At 34.9% G+C, this 19,285-nt stretch overlaps 1 protein-coding gene across 5 annotated transcripts in view; it reads left to right on the forward strand.

The window, feature by feature from the left end:
* The window catches only part of CSMD3 (CUB and Sushi multiple domains 3), a 1,245,805-nt gene that overhangs the window by 1,202,640 nt on the left and 23,880 nt on the right, over positions 1-19,285 (forward strand). For all 5 annotated transcript variants that reach the window (XM_082720053.1, XM_082720054.1, XM_082720055.1 and 2 more), the window contains 4 exons: positions 3,625-3,804; positions 5,355-5,528; positions 9,209-9,382; positions 10,487-10,560. In XM_082720053.1, the coding sequence (XP_082576179.1) occupies positions 3,625-3,804; positions 5,355-5,528; positions 9,209-9,382; positions 10,487-10,560 (602 nt within the window). The remainder of the gene's footprint in view (positions 1-3,624; positions 3,805-5,354; positions 5,529-9,208; positions 9,383-10,486; positions 10,561-19,285) is intronic.

Here is a 19,285-nt window from a genome sequence, read left to right on the forward strand (position 1 = left end):
GAATTTGAGCTCATTATTCCTTACATATCATTCACATATTTACTCTTTAAATAAATATTTACTTAAACTTTTATACTGAGTGATGCACTAGATGAAGCTCTGAAAATATAACAGTGTAGAAAAGAAACAAGACAATTGTCTTTCTGGGGTTTATTGGTGTGTGTGTGCACATGTATGTGCCTGTGTGCTTAGGGGTTTTGGTGACCTTTGAAAAGATTTTTCTTGCAATGAAGCATAGCATTCCGTTGTCATGCCCTGATGTCTCTGAATTTTTAAGGTAAAACCCTAAAGAGCCCCTCTTCTAAGGTTTTGCCCGAAAAGACCAAAAGCCTCTTTTTTGTTGCTAAAAACAAACTGATGGTAAATGAATTGACAGGAAGAACAGGTACTGTTTACAAAGACTGTTGCTATTGGAAACTGCCTCTTTGACTGGCCTTTGCTTCACAAGGAAGACACCAAACAAATCCTTGGGAAGCTGTGGTTGTCAGGCATTTCATTCAGGATGCTCCCACAATATGCAAACTCTCTTTTGGTGCCTCTTTGGAAAATAAACCCTCTGGCCTCTTACAGTGGCTGCATCTCAGCTCACTGTGCCTTAGGATCAGGTTAGCTGTTCTTTCTTGCCAGGGTTCTGTTTCCATCTGCAAACCGTTACCTAGAAAACAACAGTTTGTAGGTGTGCGCCTTTATTTCCCTCTTCTTAATTGGAATATAGGTTAAAAATAGAAAAAGACAGAAGGCAAAATGAAAAAAAAAATATCAAAGTCTTAATACTCACTTTGAAATAGTTGTAAATTTTGAAACAGAATTTCAAAACTGAAATTTCGAAGTGACATTCCTGGTAAATAAGCAGGATTTTATTTCTTATTCAACTTGGAGTGTACAATTTAAAAAGTTGTTTCCTCTGCAGTAATTGAAAGAAGAAAAAACTGTCCTATATGCAAAATTCTTATTAGGAGTTAGACAGAAACACTCAATGAGTGTGATTTTAGCAAACTGTCTCCAGGGCTCTGAGATTATCAGGTGAAGTGCCCTGAACCTTGTTCTTTAATTTAAATGTCATTATTCACTGTCTTAAAACTTCTTAGGCTTAGTGGATTAGAATAATATGAAAGAAATCTTGACATTCATAATTTTTAATGGTAAATTAATAAATACAATGTAATTGAAGTTCTATTAAGGTCTTCCATCCCTTAATCTACTTTTAGTCTTTGACCCTAGATCTCCAAAATACATCTCTAGTCTGATCACCCATCCTGCTGGCACCCATGAGATGATCAGGCAGTCCTTGCTGAATAATTAATTACAAGTAAAAATGAAAGCATATAGCCCAGATTCACTTCATGAAATTATTTACCCTCTTACGAACAAAAAGATTTAAAAGGCAAAAAAAAAAAAAAAAAAAAAAAAAGATACTGAAAGGCAAGTAATCCCATATATATATATATTTTTTTTAAATCTCCAGAAAAAAAATAGTGTAACCTTCTGGATTTTCCTTTGTTCTCTTAGTTGATGGAAAACTTTTAGACAATTCCTTGTCCAAAAGCAAGCTTAAATCATGCAACTCACACAGCAAATTTGCAAAACAGCAAACAATTTTGTGATTTATATATAATTTTTGTTTTACCTTATTATTAAATATCATATTTAAAATTATTTATGTTTTTTCTGCTGTCTCAAGTCTTCCTGAAACTTCTGGTGTGGCATCATAAATGATAATATTGTATATGTAACAGAGCTAGCTTTATGGGCTAAAAAAATTAGGAGAACCTTGTGCTCCAAAGGGTCCGTTGCTGGGGTTTAATGCTCTGTGATTGCTGTCTTAAAGTTCTTTTTCTTTTTTTAAGATTTTATTTATTTACTTGACAGACAGAGATCACAAGTAGGCAGAGAGGCAGGCAGAGAGAGAGAGGAGGAAGCAGGCTCCCCGCAGAGCAGAGAGCCCGATGTGGGGCTTGCTCCCAGGACCCCGGGATCACGACCTGAGGAAGGTAGAGGCTTTAACCCGCTGAGCCACCCAGGGGCGCCTTTCAGCTTTAAATTTGTATTTTGTAAGTGAAATCTACTGAGACAATGGAGCATGTGCTGAGGGCTTGGAGACTCTGTTTATGCACAGTCAGCCTCCCTGCCTCCCTGTCTTCTTAGAATGGGTTACAGGCCATTCACCCTCTACCATGTGGTATCCCTGGCCTTGCCTGACCTCCCCATTCTCACTCCTATTCTGCTGTCATTGATGCTTTCTGCCCAACCAGTCCATGGTGTCATCAACAATGGGAGGCTCACATTGCAATTTTCTTCCACCCCTTTGTGAAGGCCTGGATGCAAGCATGAAATGGGTAGAGGTTGGGGATATTTACAGAGTCTTAGAGCAGAACAGGGCAGCAGGTCTCCCTGTCTTGGGCTGGTAACAGCAAGGCGTATTTAGTAAGAACTTTATGTAGACCTCTCACTGATCCCCGATCCAGAAAGCAAATGCCTCCCAGAGTCCAGAGTGGAGGTTGCAATTTCTTGGAGGTCATTCTTTCACTTGAGCTGGCAATGAGTTGGCGAAAATGGTAAATTGATTTCTCTGTCCCTAGCTTGGCATTTTCATTGCCACAAATCATGTATCCTGCCCTGTGTGTAATAGATTCACATTTTATAGCTTATTCATTCTTTCATTTATTCAATAGGAAGTATTCTTTTTGAACCTAGCATTGTTTTAATTAAAAACTATCATGGGGTGGGGGGCGCCTGGGTGGCTCAGTGGGTTAATCCTCTGCCTTCAGCTCCAGTCATGATCTCAGGGCTCTAGGATCGAGCCCTGCATCCGGCTTTCTGCTCAGTGGGGGAGCATGTTCCCCACCCCAACCCCTGCCTGCCTCTCTGCCTACTTGTGATCTCTGTCTATCAAGTAAATAAATAAAATCTTAAAAAAAAAAACTATTATGGGGGCACCAAGGAGGTTCTTTGGTTAGGCATCTGACTCTTGATTTTGGCTCATGGCATGGTCTCAAAATGGTGAGATCCAGCCCTGAGTCAGGCTCTGTACTGGGTGTGGAGCCTGCTTAAGATTCTCTCTCTTCCTCTCCTTTTGCTCCTCCCACCTCCCCCCTGTTGCCCCCACTTGTGATTTACCCATACTCTCTCAAAACAAAAAACAACAACAAAAAAAAAACCAAACTATTATAATATCCAGCTGAGTAACACTGTGAAGAAAATATGCTCTCAGTCTCCCAAGCCTGATCAGTTAGAGATTTCAGTTGCCATATATATGAATACATAGATTTCAAATGTTATATTAGAAATCTTGACTCTATAGGATGACTTCTCCATGATCCCCTAATGCATATTAAAAGGGGTTACTGCATCAGAGTGCCTTACAGTACAGTACAGTACAATAGTTTATTAACCTAGCCTCTTCAGAGTCTAAATGACAGTTTCTATGCATAGAATCTGTAATAAGCGTACCTGATCATAATCAGGAATTCCCAGTGTGTGGTTTAAATATGCCTATGTTTTATGATTAAAAATGAGGATGATAACTAATTTTCCCTACTTATATATTAAGTATGCCATATGCTTACTACTTCTCTCCATTAAATGGTACATTAACCATCTGCTCTTCTAATCCAATACTGATAGTAATCAGTTGTGGAGACCCAGGTATACCAGCCAATGGACTGAGATATGGAGATGATTATGTGGTTGGACAAAATGTCTCTTACATGTGCCAGCCAGGCTATACAATGGAATTGAATGGTTCCAGAATTAGAACTTGTACAACTAATGGCACATGGAGTGGAGTAATGCCAACTTGTAGAGGTATGATAATTTCTTCAATATTATCAGTGATAACTGCTATATATTTACTTTTTAATGTGAAAAATGTAAAGTAAGCTTAAGGAGCATTTTTGTATTATTTCATTTTTTTCTGATACTGAAAACTGACTGCTGTAGTTTTTATTTTAAAACCATATAGAAAATAAAGAATTTGAACTATTTCAAGAAAAATATTATATCTTATTATGGGTAATGACAATGATTTTTAGTGCATCCAAAACAACAAAAATATTATGTGCTCTGGTATGTACTCACCTTCATCATTTATATTGATTAGTGACTATTTAAAAGAGAATATAAGCTTAATGAATCAGAATTTTAACTTGATGATCCACTTGGGTCAAACAACTCAAAGATGGGAAAAAAAGCTTTCTGTAACTTGAGATAGTCATACTAAATTGTAAAACTAACTCTTCATAAACAACATGTTTCTTAGTGCAATCCGAAATAAATCTTGTTGTCCATAGAGGCATAAATTTGTTACTTTATGCTATTTATTTTTTCACTGGAGATATGATTTTTTTGCCAATTTTTCTGATTATTTATGGAATACTGTAGATGTAATATCAGGCTATTTCTATTGTTTTATAATAATACTGAGATTTCTCATTCAGGTGTCTTTCTAAACATCTGTGAATTGACAGTTTAACAAAAAGAATAGTTTCAATGTGTGTCTTTTTCTTCTGATTACACTGTTTCTAAATCAGATCACTGTATATATACAGTTAATATATGCAAGTATATGAACACACATCTTATATTTAGAAGTTATTTCATACATCATTAATTGATTCTGTTAATGATAATGTAACTCCAAGAATTATTCATATATGTTGGTGGTCATACAAATAGACATTCCTCATTTTTAGATTTTGCAATGTGTGCCCCTCTTTTTCTCTTCATCTCTGTCATGTTATCCTACTCATCTTTCCTTGAAGCCAGCTTATAAAGCAAATTTTAAAATAAATGTTTAAACATTTAATAATTTATTTAAAAACTCTAAAATAAATTTAATTTGTTGATAGAATTTAAATGGTTGATAGAACCAATTTGGATATTTTAAAGAGATGCCTGATGTAAGTTTTTTCCAATGTCACAGAATTACTTACAAATTCCTTGTTGACACTATATATAGCCAAACAGCCCTGATGTTCAGGCTGTCTAAAGGTCATTGGAAAAATAATTTTATATAAAACCAATAATTTATCAGTTACAGTATACTAGATGGAAGGTCACCCTCTATTTGCTTTCCTTAGATGTCAGGCAGCTTGTTATTTTCTAAGAGTATCTCTGACAACCAGTAGCCATTATGTTGCCAAGAAATAGTCACATCCTAGAGGGATTAATTCCAGGGATGTTTCAGGACTACTACCAGGAGAATAAAACATGTCATACCATATTGTCCTCTGAAAGGTTAAATTAGCACATATGCTTCTTCTGATGATTTTTTTCTTTTCTTTTCTTTTTTTTCTTTTTTTTTATACCCGGGATATTTCAGCAGCTGTGTCTAATCACTTTTAATGTAATTGCAGCTGTTACCTGCCCAACTCCTCCCCAGATTTCTAATGGAAGGTTGGAAGGAACAAATTTTGACTGGGGCTTTAGTATTAGCTACATCTGTTCTCCAGGCTATGAACTATCCTTTCCTGCTGTTCTGACCTGTGTAGGGAATGGTACCTGGAGTGGGGAAGTACCACAGTGCTTACGTAAGTATAATTTCTATACTTAAAATTGCATTTTCCCATGTCCACTCTCTTGAAACTAGACTGAGATTATAGCTGTTACTCAAAATTTTCAGATTTTGCTAAAACAAATATGAGATTGTTAAAGCGCATTCTGAGGCATAATTAAAATTCAGTAGGAAATCATATTTATCAGTGTACTTTTCCTGTAATCTTACTGTTATGTTCTTTTTGATATGATTCTAAATATTAAACTAAATAAACTGTTTTGCTTGCAACCTTCTTAAAAAATTATTTCTCAAATTAAAGACGTTAAGATTCATTCTACTACTGGAGAAGTTATTCTTATTTTGTCCAGTGTGTCTCAACTGAGTGCTCCAATTTACTCCCAAATTTCTTTCCACAATAAATCCATGTTACTTGACATGGTCCTTCAAATCAAGTTCTTATGATACTATTTGTCATGATAATGTTTGTGATTATACCTAAAATGATTAGGGTAAGCATGGAGAAGAGGGATTAATATTTTCTTACAGGAGTCACTTTACAATATATGTTCCAGCAAGTGTCACGTGAAAATTAATTTGGAAGACTGCAAACAAAATAAAGGTCAGCTTTGTGTTTTACACAAATTATTGTAGCACACAATATGGGCAGCCTTCATGCTGAGGTGTCTAATGTGATCTTGTTCCTCGCCTGCCCTCCCTTCCCTGCATGGGGTAAAGGAGCTCCCCACCTGTCCCCATGGCCTTGAAGTTAGGCAGATATAACTGATGAAATGACGTGGAACCCTCCAGGCTTCTCATTCACAGTGGAGAAAAAATTGCATATGGGCTTCTGTGCCCTTTGTCTTCTTTTCTCCTGATTTTATCATATGCTACTACGTCATAGAAATTGTCCCTTAAAACTGTGTTTTATGCTGAGGATCATCTTAGAAAAGACCAATGTGCTCTAAATAAGAGTAGATATTCCATGGCTACCTCAGAATAGATAGGGACAAGGAGATTTACAGAGAAGAGTTCATGGTAAAGTTTGTTTGATACAACTGGGAAAATCTCAATCAAGAAATATCTTGCTATGGTATTTTCTCTTTCGGTTCTATTAAAATGCACATAAAAATAATATACTATTGATGTTATATTATAACTATCCAAATGTAATTGGGCTCACTCTGTCCAATCATTTCACATATATGATTTATGTTACATATAACGGAACTCCTAGTAAGTGTGTTTACTCATGACATTTTAATTGGTAATGACACTTTGGCTCAGAGAGAGGAATCAAATTGTAGAGTCACTATGTGACCCTGTCATCATTTAGGGGACCCCCTACATTGTTATATGGCTTACAGTTTGCACTGCCACAAAATGAAAGAGTATGAATTCCAATTCAAGGTAAACTAAAGGTAAATAAAGAGTTAATGTTCTTATCCATTTATAGCCAAATTCATTCATTTTAGGGACTTTATAGAAGGGAAAGTCCTTTCTCTTTCATTTTGTTCAAATTATGTCCTTTTATCCTAAAGTTTATGTCATTGTGAACTGAAGCCTTTTGAAAATAAACCCTGTGTCTTAAGCCTCTAAACTAATAGGTTGTTTGGTTTAGTACATGAAAATCTACAGATAGAAACCAATGGAATGATGAGGAAGTGAGGGGCAGGCAGGGGCCAGGAGAAGAGTTTATGTGATTGCATCTCCCTCCTTTCTTTTCTTTGTTGAATAAAGATAAGAATCTGAGAGGAATGACTCAGCAGAAGTAAGTGAGAGAAACACTTCAGAAGTTGGTTGCTAAATAATTTTACAGTAGAAATGATTACTAAGCTGAAATGCCCATTGATAATGTTCACTGAGAAAACAGCCATGGAATTCAAAATGTGCTAGAGACACAAAGATTAGTGAGATGAAGACCATGGCCTCTAAGGTTTGATGTTATATCACTAGAAATGATGTTATATTACTAATAGCAGAGAAATTTACAATATTTAGGAAATAATGAAAATTGAAACACACTAAACAGATGTTTATTTTACCTGTGTTACTTTTCTCTGAAATTTTCCCCTGTTTATTTCATTGAATAGTTATTTCATAATTACTTTTAACTTTAATTCCTTTAAAAAGAAAACAAAAACTTCCTAAAAAGAGGTTTGAAAATTCAGGTCTCTCCTAGAGTCTTGAATTTCAGGAACAGTCTCTCTTTGTACCTTGAGCTTAAGACTGAGGTATTCTGTTATTAAGGTGTTTATCCATTCCTGTTTGCCTGGAACATTCCTAGTTTATTCCTGTTGTCCTAATTGATGTTCTGTCTAGTTAGAGGTTTCCTTTCAGCCTCAAAAATATCTTTGGTTTGCAGCATGTGCCATCCTAAGGGAATATTTATACTTAAAAAGGTTCGGATGTTACTGTTTCTTTGCCTTATCAGGGGCATAACCTTTCAGGTGCCGAATCTGCAAATTTATAAAAATTGAGTATGCTTTAAATTGGTCAAAATGATAAAAAAAAAATATGTTATGTATTTTTACTACAACAAACAAATTGAAAACATATGATAACTTTGTCTCGGTTATCTACTAGATTTGGAACCATCTGATCTCACCCCTTATACTTCTGCATGCTCATTCTACTCCAGCTTCACTAGCCTTATTTTATCCCAACATGTTGGACATGTTTCAGCATAGGGCTTTGACAGTGCTATTCCCTTACCTAAATGATCTTCCTTGGGCTATCAGCATGGCTAAATGCTTTGCTTCCTCCAGATCTTTCATCAGTGATGGACGCCCTTGCCACCTTGTTTGAAACCCACCCCAGCCCTCACCATTTATCACACCCAACATACACAGTCCGTATCGCCTTCTTCCCATACTATTTCTCCACATGGGACTCACTACCTTCCCACATGTTACTTTTCTACTTATTATATTTATTTATTCTTGTTTGTTTCCCTCACATAAATTCCACAAGGGCAGGGACCTTAGTTTGTTTACCGATAAATTTAAGTGCCTAAAACTTCTTAGAATAGGTTCTTTTAGTTGTTAGGAAATATATGTTGAATGAAATAATGTATCCAATTTGTTTACAAATTCTGTTAAGATGGTATCTTCAACAGTTTTGGAACATTGAGATTCCTCAGTTTGGTATAGATTGGACTCTATTGGGCTTCTTAAATCTTTATAAAACACTAGAAAATCCCTTACCATATTACAAAGAGGAAGACAGCAAAACACTGGGGTATGAGCTTGAGTGTTCAACAGATTACAACAGAACAAATAAGTATATCTGTTATATACATATAAAAAGAGCATTCTGGAGAGTACAACCCAGATCATTATGGGCTGACTTTCTGACAGAGCTTTCTGTGAATCACATGCCTTTTCAGAAGTACCCCAACTTCACAATCAGTTTGTACAAATGTGTGGTTTGATTCTGGTCAATACAAAACAACAACAAAAATACAAAAAATTCTGTAGTTATTAAGGTGGTCTACTAGATGGAAAACACCTCAATTAAACTTTTTTCAAATATTATGCTGAGTCGTACATTCAGTATTTATTAATTGACAAAAGCTAAAAAAGTTTCTTTGGGATACATTAATGTGAATAACATGTCACTTTAGTTCAATAGTCCAGTTATTTTCATCATTTTTCTAAACTGTTACTTTGATGAATCCTAAATCTGTGCTATAAATATCTTTCTTTTCATTTCCAGCAAAGTTTTGTGGTGACCCTGGTATACCTGCCCAAGGGAAAAGAGAAGGCAAAAGCTTTATATACCAGTCAGAGGTTTCATTTAGCTGCAATTCTCCTTTCATATTAGTGGGATCAAGCACCAGAATATGTCAAGCAGATGGCACTTGGAGTGGTTCATCACCTCACTGCATAGGTAATATTAATTAAAGGATGATTATTCTCAGTAATTTTGTAATTACTAGGTACTAGTAATGCATTATTAGTATGTATGTATTAGTTATTTTCTCTGTCCTACAAACTATAGTTGGTTAAATATGAAAAAACAAATGTAAAATATAGAAGCAATTAGAGGACTCTGAAAATGAATACGATTAAAACGTATGATGTTGTATTTAACATTTAAAACTTCCCAGAGGAACACTCAAAATAACTTTCTTTGTTTATCAACAAATTGAAAAATAAAAAAGCTCTTAGATTAATAGCATTAAGTACTAACATTTGTATATATTCTTATGATTAATGAATCATAGTCAAATGATATTAAACTTGCTCCAAAAATTCATAAAAAAGATACATTGATGGGGCACCTGGGTAGCTCAGTCAGCTAAGTATCCAACTCTTGATCCCAACTCAGGTCTTGAGTTCAAGGTCCTGAGTTCAAGCCCCGCACTGGGCTCCATGCTTGGCATGGAGATCACCTAAAAAAAAGAGATACATTGATTTCAAAATGGCTCTGAGAACATTTCTACAGTCTTAAATTAATTACCATGTTTGGTAAACCAACCAAATAATCTGCCATAAAACTAGTCAACTCAGACACTACTAGTTTCACCATTTTTATACCTGAATCTCCTACAGGTTTCCATGACAAATGAAAATAACTAAATCCTGTTTCTGGAAAAACTCTTACTTCTTGAGGGGAATATTATCCTACCTGAGATTATAGTTTAGCAAAGTGCTTGAGCAAACGTCTTATATTTGTGTTCTTTTTTCATAGCCTTCATTTTTCCTTAACTTTTTTTATCCACAGAGTAAGTTGGATATCAGTTATACCTTTATAGTAGAAGCGTCCAGATTTCAAGAATTGCATAATTTGTGTATATTACAGTACACCTGAATAAGATTAGCAGGCTTCTGTCCATGGGAAGACGCTATTAGATTTATACTCTTTATTATTACCCATAGTCCTTTTCATTAAGCTCCAGATCACTCAAAATTGTTTTGTATGTGAAAAATATACATTTAAATATCATTACAAATTTTAAAGGAATATTATGCTTATAATCTTCATTTTTAGAACCCACCCGTACCTCATGTGAAAATCCAGGAGTCCCAAGGCATGGATCTCAGAACAATACATTTGGTTTTCAAGTGAGTACTTTCAAAAATATTTCTACTCAGTATAAAACTAGATCAAAAGGCTTCTTTGATTCATGTGCATATAATTGTGTTGGTAGAAACAGAAAACATGCTTATATCTGTATTCATAACTTTATAAAAAAGGGTAAAAGGCAACAAAAGCTTGGAAGTAAAAGGAAATTAGGAGAAGAAAAATATGGCTTAAGAAAAGAGCCTAACTGATCATAACAATAAAAGAAAAGAAAAATTGAAGACAGTTGTGAGCATAGGAAAATCCGTAAGTCATAGCTAGAACATAAGAGAGGGCTAAGTAAGAAGAAATGAGGGAATGAATGGATAAATTCTAAAGGTGGATGTGAGAGAGTGAGGAAAAATAACGATAAAAGAGGTTATTTTGCAAACATATAAAAATATGGTTATTCAACAAAGCAATTAGACTAAAATATGTCTATCTTATAATGTGTGTATAATACTAAAGTATTTTTAAATATTTCCACGGACATGGGAAATTTCTGAGAAAATAATTTATCCACAATTGCTGGATTGTTACATTGGAATTCTTCAACATGCCCAATCATGTGGGGCTGACTTTCTTATTTTCTCTTTTTTTCTAATTTAGATTTTATGTAGAGATTCAGCAAGTTTTTCATTACAGGGACCTTAAGGGAGCCAAAGTGCATACTTACTCCATGAGGAAATAGCCAATATACTCATTACCCAATTGCCTTATGTTGCAGACTTTTCTAAATTCTACTATTTTGTGTGAAATTCAGTAGAAACTTGAAAAACATCAATTTCTAAAGAAAGTATTCATCAAAGGTGCCATATTTTTGTTGCTAAAAATAGTTTCCATTTATCTACAGTTCAGGCACAGTATGAACATTGATTTGATAGCATTTCCAATTCTTCCAGTTTGCCTCAGGGCTGTCTACATAATACAAAGGTATAAAAAAGGTGTCTCAGTCTCCATTATATTGGTGTTTTCAGAAAACTTTAGATTCCTATCTTTATAAAATGTTTTATCAATTGATCTAAATCCTGAAAAATGGACAACTCATTAAAGAGAATTAGTCCTCATCATATAGATGAAGAAACTGGAACAGAACGTGACTTGGCTTTGATGACCAAGCAAATCAGTGACAGTATCCTGAGAGAACACAGAATTGTGATGTTAGTGTTTGTGCACTGATTCAGGTGATTTTCTGAAGAGTGTGAGTCCTTTCTAATATATACCCTTTGAAATAATGAGAATGGAAATGGGTAAGAATGAATTTAGTACAGTCATCCAATGAAATGAATAGAATCATTTATTCTGCATTATAAGAATTCTATCATAACCATTAAAAAAAGGTATCCCCAAGTTAATCTAACCCTAAAAGTATATTATTTGACAATAAACATGCATTGGATCATCATATTCTACTCAGATAAATATGAATAGACTAGAATTTCAATTATGATAAATTTTATATAATTAGTCTTTTTAAAAAATTTTTTTTAAAGATTTTATTTATTTATTTGTAAGAGAAAGAGAGAGTGAGAGAGAGCACAGGCAGACAGAGTGGAAGGCAGAGTCAGAGGGAGAAGCAGGCTCCCTGCGGAGCAAGGAGCCGGATGTGGGACTCGATCCCAGGACGCCGGGATCATGACCTGAGCCGAAGGCAGCTGCTTAACCAACTGAGCCACCCAGGCGTCCCACATTAGTCTTTTTTAAAAGGGCAAATGATATACTGATTATGTTAAATTAGGGACTTTAGCTTTCTTACATGCATATGATTAGTTTGTGTGTTTATATGTATATATATACTAAATATATTTACTAAAACTGTATGGAGCCAATGGAAATTTTAAAAGCTTATGTAATCCTAACTGATATTAATGTATTGGTACATTCCAAATAGAATTCTGGAAAAACCATTTTTATTGGTTGAAAAAAACTTTTTTTTTTTAGATTTTATTTATTTATTTGACAGATGGAGATCACAAGTAAGCAGAGAGGCAGGCAGAGAGATACAGAGAAGCAGGCTCCCTGCTGAGCAGAGAGCCCAATGTGGGACTCCATTCCAGGACCCTGGGATCATGACCTGAGCCGAAGGCAGGGGCCTTAACCCACTGAGCCAACCAGGCGCCCAGTTGAGAAAAACTTTTGCTTGCAAGTTAAGAGAAGCTATTTGAGATAGCTTAAGTCTAAAAGCATTACAAGCCATGTGCAGGTTTGTCAAAGACCCCAAGGAAAGGGATCTAGGAAAGACCTATCAAGCCCAGGATCTAGCAACTGGACAGTAGGACTCAGTCTTTCCCACTACTGTTTGCCTACTTTGTTTTTTCTTTTGGAAATTGGCTATATGACAAAAGGTGCATTTTTCTATTTATCTTTCAGCCACATAAAGAAAATAATTAATTGTCTCAATCTCAGTTCCATATTTCTAGAGAGAGAGAATCAGAATGTCTCAACTTTTGTACCTACATCTGATTTGATCAGGTGGACAACAGTGGCTTAAATAAAATTATAGCTGTTAAGAAGTTGACTTCTAAGAGGGACAAGAGAAAGGGGAAGGTTAGGAATTACACAAGCACTCAAATCATTTTCTTGATTTTTTTCTTTAATATGTTTATTCACTCTTTTTCTATATAGATTTATATCATATATTTTTTGGACATAGATATTATTACCTGTTGCTAGAGATGACAAAAACTCTCATTTTGAAAAAAGTACTCCAAGTAATTTCTGTTATATCCAAAATATTGTAAGCTGGAATAATGTTTGACTAAAGATAGATTGGTAGTGAAGGAAGTAGCTGTCAAAATGATTGATCCAACATCTAGATTAATTATGGAGTAAATGCCAGACACACGTATTTCACTGACTGCTCTATCATTCTTTAAATTGAGCTGTGAGTTTGGAGGACACATCATTAGGAGTTAGGGTACGTTACATTAAAGTTATTATAGTTATGAAATGTTTTTATCTGACTCTAGATCTATAATGCCAAGACATTGAACAGTAAGATTTTTAGCGCTACCAAAATAAAGATGGTGATGATGTATGATTTTCAGATTATAATCTCCATTAGTACATAAGTACATTGAATGAGACAAATATGCCACATAGTGATTGATTGCTTTTAAATGATGACCATGACATGAATTTTAAAACATAAATCAAGTGTTCTTAATTAAAATATGATAATTTTTAATATAAACTCATAGGATATCTTAAAACTTAATTTTTCTAAGCCAGCAACCTCAGGGCTGATATTGATGCTCAGTGAAATTTCCTTGCGTCTTATCTTAAGTGTATGTTTTCTCCCTTCATTTTTATGATCCTGCCTTTCTACATCCTTTTATTAATAAAAATCTATGTATGCCTTTTATTAGAAGCTACTTCATTTTTTCTTGGGTAAAATGTTTAGTGTAAAATGTTTAGTGTAAACACATAGTAAAAAATACAAATAAAAAATGGTTGTTAAAATATACTACAGAGGAAGTATATAAATTGGGAACTCTTAGGTTTATATATATACATAAAATATATGTATGCTACATAAATATATATTAAATATATTTTATATGTGATGTTAAAAATCAGACACAAATAAATACAATGATGAAAATTCTAGGAAAGCAAAAGTCATTTACTATGAAATATCATGAAAGAGAAAGATCTTACTTAGAATATTCTAAATTTATACAAAATGTGTATTATGCCTTGATTAGCTATCTAAGCTTCATGGCTTAGGAACTGAGATATAACATTTAAAATAAAGAAATAAAAAAATAAGTAGTTTAAAAAGATAAATTATATTTACTAAATAGACATGTCTTATAATTTTATAATGCTTTTGCACAAAACACACTAATTGGGTCCAACTTAAAGTGATTTTTATTCAAACACTGGCTGCAGTTAAAACAAAATAGAGAAATTTTAATTCCTGATATAAAAATAATATTAAATATTTTTGCATTATTTATAATTAGTTATATAAACAGAGCACTTTTATTGGCAATTATTGGTGGGAAAATTGTACATGAATTATTTTCCACAAATTTTTTGAATTACATAAAGGAAAATTATTTGTTTCTACAAATAATCAAATTATATTATGCATGTTAGAAGCTAATTTAGAATCAGAAGGACCTCTTATCACAAGTTGGAAAGGATGAACAACTATATGTAAAATATAATATTAAGTGGTCTTATAACTGGAAAGGCATTTATTAGTCCACTGATATTTGGAGAAAATTTTGCTAATTGATTTAACTATAATAAACACTGAACAAAAATTAATCAATTATTAAATTTGTTAATTTCTATGTATATTAGATATTTAGTATAAGTATTTGTGACTCTGACAAAAATAGTTAGTACATAGTTATTTGTGAACTTAAAAAAATAGATAAAACACATTTAAATAGATCTTACTTCTCTGGCATCTGATTAATATCTAAAGCAGTATTTATGATGACTTCGGAAAAGTTTATAGAAATAAACAAGGAAAAAAAGTCTTACAAGTGAAAAAAAAAGGCTATGTAATCCAACATATTTCTTATATCTTACTAATAACATCAAGTCTTAATGAAATAGCCCAAATGTACCCTTCAAAGAATAAACAGTGATTTAGCTTCCTATGTAAAGTATGGCTGGAATATCACTCTTGTTTAAGAAACTATAGACGTGTACCAATGTGGATATTCCTGGGAAGTCACTCTCTCTGGGCTCTGTCCAGGTGGTATACAGGGAATAAGGCTCTGCCCCATGATGTACAGTCCCTTTCCACGACAGAGATGAAGCCAGGACTTGAATCTGTGCATACTTATTCCTACAGCTTAGAATCCTCTGGACTATGACCGAGGACACAATCCGTGCAGGAAACTGCTCTCTAGAGCACCCTCTATCTGGATGTAGGTTGATGAAAAAGAAAAACCTTTTTTTTTTTTAATTAATTTTTTATTTTTTATAAACATATATTTTTATCCCCCGGGGTACAGGTCTGTGAATCACCAGGTTTACACACTTCACAGCACTCACCAAAGCACATACCCTCCCCAATGTCCATAATCCCACCCCCTTCTCCCAAACCCCCTCCCCCCAGCAACCCTCAGTTTGTTTTGTGAGATTAAGAGTCACTTATGGTTTGTCTCCCTCCCAATTCCATCTTGTTTCATTGATTCTTCTCCTACCCACTTAAGCCCCCATGTTGCATCACCACTTCCTCATATCAGGGAGATCATATGATAGTTGTCTTTCTCTGCTTGACTTATTTCGCTAAGCATGACATGCTTAGCGAAAGAAAAACCTTTTATTGGCGGCCACTGGATTAAGCTCTTGCCTACCTTGTTTCTCAGTGATTGCTCAGGATTGCAAATAAATTGATTTGAGGAGAGAAGAGGAGCCTCACCTAACACTGGCAGTTAACCCTTATCCTTTTGGGTCCTTTATTTGGCAGAGAGAGTTGGTAAAATGAATGATAAATGCTATTTTATAAGATATGCCTGGAAGTTTGGAAGCTTGGGCACGTTTGACCTCTTTTTCAAACTACCATTTATACTAAATTTGGGGAACAAGTTCAATGTTCTGTAGGACAGGTGACCACTGAAATATGAGGTTACAGACAGCACTGAATATGGGCCTGTCTATTAAAACAGTCTGGTCCTTTGACCCACAAAACCCAAAGATTCCAGAATGCCTATAAGGAGAAAACTTGTCTTAAGGAAATTAAGATACTACCTGGTCTTTTCTACTGTTCTCAAGTAAACTGGCTTTTCTAACTACATGGAAAGAAAGAAAGAAAGAAAGAAAGAAAGAAAGAAAGAAAGAAAGAAAGAAAGAAAGAAAGAAAGAAAGAAAGAAAAAGAGAGAGACTATAGACACGTTAAATCTTTTTAAGTTAAGTAATCAAATGATTTTGTCATTTGTCACTAAATTATTCATCCTCATTCCTTCAGTAGATCTAAGATTTTCAAGAGTTCTTTGTGCACACGGGTGAGTAACATAGTCCCTAGTCTAGAGAAACTAACCTCTGATATGCGGGTGATTTCATAGGATAGATGATAACATTGGCAACTTTGAAAGTTGCTAAGGGAGCACATAAAAGAAAGTTCTCCCAATCTGTTGCTGTAGGGAAGTCTTTCTAGAAATGTCTAAGCTAAATCTTTTAGGGTAAGATCTAGGGAAAGACATTCCATGCAGGGCAAACAGCATGAAAATATGCATGCATAAGGGCATTACAAAAATTCAGTAATATATGAACACAATTTGAGTAAAAGTAAATGGTCAGTGATGAAGTGAGAGAGATGGCCCATGGTCAGGTTATAGGGGCTTTTATCTGTCAAGTTAACATAATGTGATTTTATCATAGTAAAGATTTTGAGAAGGAGAATGCTAAGGTCATACTTCCATGTTGATCACTCTGACTTTATCTGACAGACAGAGATCACAAGTAGGCAGAGAGACAGGCAGACAGGAAGGGGGGAACAGGCTCCCCGCCAAGCAGAGAGCCCGACTCCGGGCTCGACCCCAGGACCCTGAGATCATGACCTGAGCCGAAGGCAGAGGCTTAACCCACTGAGCTACTCAGGTGCCCCCCTTTTTTTTTTTTTTTTTAAAGATTCTAAGATTTTATTTATTTTGATCACTCTGACTTTATATGGAAAATAAATTTAATGTGTTCAACACTGGAATAATGGAAACAAGTTAGAGGATTATCATAATTATAATTATGATTATTATAATTATGACAGTAGTTCTCAAAATGTCATTGCTGACTAAGCAGCAGCAGTATGATTTAAGAACTTGTTGGAAATAGTGTCCCCTAAATTTACCCGATCAAAAACTTTCAAGGGAGGCTCATCTATCTGTGTTCTGGTGAGTCCTCCTGATTATGGTATCTGCTAAAATTTGAGAACCAAACCTGTAGAAAAGATATTGAGGACTAAAGCGGGATATATAAGTGGAGAGACGGAGGGGGACAGTTTAAGATTTAGGAAGTAAAATGATCAATATCTGTTGGTACCTGAATGCGTGGAGATTTATGGGTGGAAGATGGCAACCATTAACTGAGGTCTACGGTCAAGTAGGATTGCTGGATTGGTAGAGGTAATGGGTTTTGTAAAACTGGTTTGACTGAAGAACAGAACTGCCAAGTTTACATGATCAGTCATATAATCTAGTCCATATGAGAAAGCCAAAACATACAATGTCATATTGCATAACTTCAGAGTATGTGAACTGTGTGCCCTGGAGCACAATTTGAAGGATTTCATTTATGTTGAATACAGGGTGAACAGAGCTCCTGGAGTTGAACAGTGTAGCGTCCCTGGGCAAAATGGGTTGTCAAGGGCATAAGAGATCTCCTCAAAGCTATCATGAGGGTGTCTTGGAAGACACAGTGTAAAATAACTGGAAGAATAAAGGTTGCTGTGAGAGAGTGACAGTTGGAATGGAGAGTCTGTGGTATAGCGTAGCTCTGGGTAATAGTGAGAATATGAGAAATGGTAGCATTTAGCCACTCTCAAGGTCCAAATGGAATCTTGGGTCCAATTCTGTCACTTTAAGCTTGGTCTCCTACTGCTCTGGGAGTTAGAAGTAGGAACTAACTGAGAAGGAAGGAAACAGGGTATTTGTGAAATGTGTTAAGAGGATTACTGATCATTCTGAGACTCCAGTTACTGGGGACCGCTGAGATGGAAGACACTAAATATTCCTCACCTTGTCCTCCAGCAGTAATCATTTAATAAACCCTGATGATTTCTTCTTGTAATCGTAGTTTGAGTAAACAACATCCTTCCCAAGTCTACTGCCACAGGTTAATTCAGCTTTTATTCTTTCAAATTTAATAGGGTAGTGCTAGCTTCATGATTATAATTACTGCTGGTCATTCCTTTTGTTTAGTAGTTTCTTTACACAGTGGCTAATTTAATTTTCAACACAGATTTTACTTTCTCGGAGAGTTTTAGTAACTTTATGTTTTCATTATAAGGCATTATTTCAAATGCCTTAGCCTGCCATTTGAGACCCTTCAGAAACTGTTCCTACATTTATCTTTGACTTAATAATTAAAGTTGGAATTTATTTAAAACCTATGTGCCATCCCTGAACTGAGTAGATTATATGTCCTATTTCATTTAATGCTTAAGACAAATTTCAAGACAAGTAATATTATCATCTTTATTTACAGATTAAGTCTCCAAGAGGGGATATAACTTATTCAAGCAAGATCAGTTTCAGAGTTAAAGCCACATACACATTGCTCTGGGGTCTACTTTCTTTTTGTTGTAGCTCACTGCTTCCCACTTTACCCTCCCCCAAACCCCTAAAGTCCCAGCTCACTGTGTGAACTCTTCATGCCAACCAATCAAATGTACTTTTCTCTAAACTATATGACACGTATTTTAACCTTCATACATTTTCTCACCATGTTCTTATCTTTTCTACTTTTATATCAGTTGTTCTCAAACTTTATTGTTCATTTAACAAGCCCTGGAGGGTTTGTTAAAACACAGACTGCTGGTCCCTGTTCAGAGTTTCTGATTCAGTGGGTCTGGGATAAGTTCCCAAAACATGCATTTCTAAAAAAGTTCCTAATGATGCTGAGGTTACCGGTCTGGGGACCTCACTTTGAAAACCATGTTCTGTGCATTTATCAAAATTCACATCCTTAAAAGCTTAGCTCAAATTGCATGTCTTCCAGCATATATTTGTTACAATCATAACCTTTGCATCTAAATGCCTTTGATT

Source organism: Mustela nivalis (genome assembly GCF_964662115.1).
Source record: "Mustela nivalis genome assembly, chromosome: 2".
Lineage (NCBI taxonomy): Eukaryota > Metazoa > Chordata > Mammalia > Carnivora > Mustelidae > Mustela > Mustela nivalis.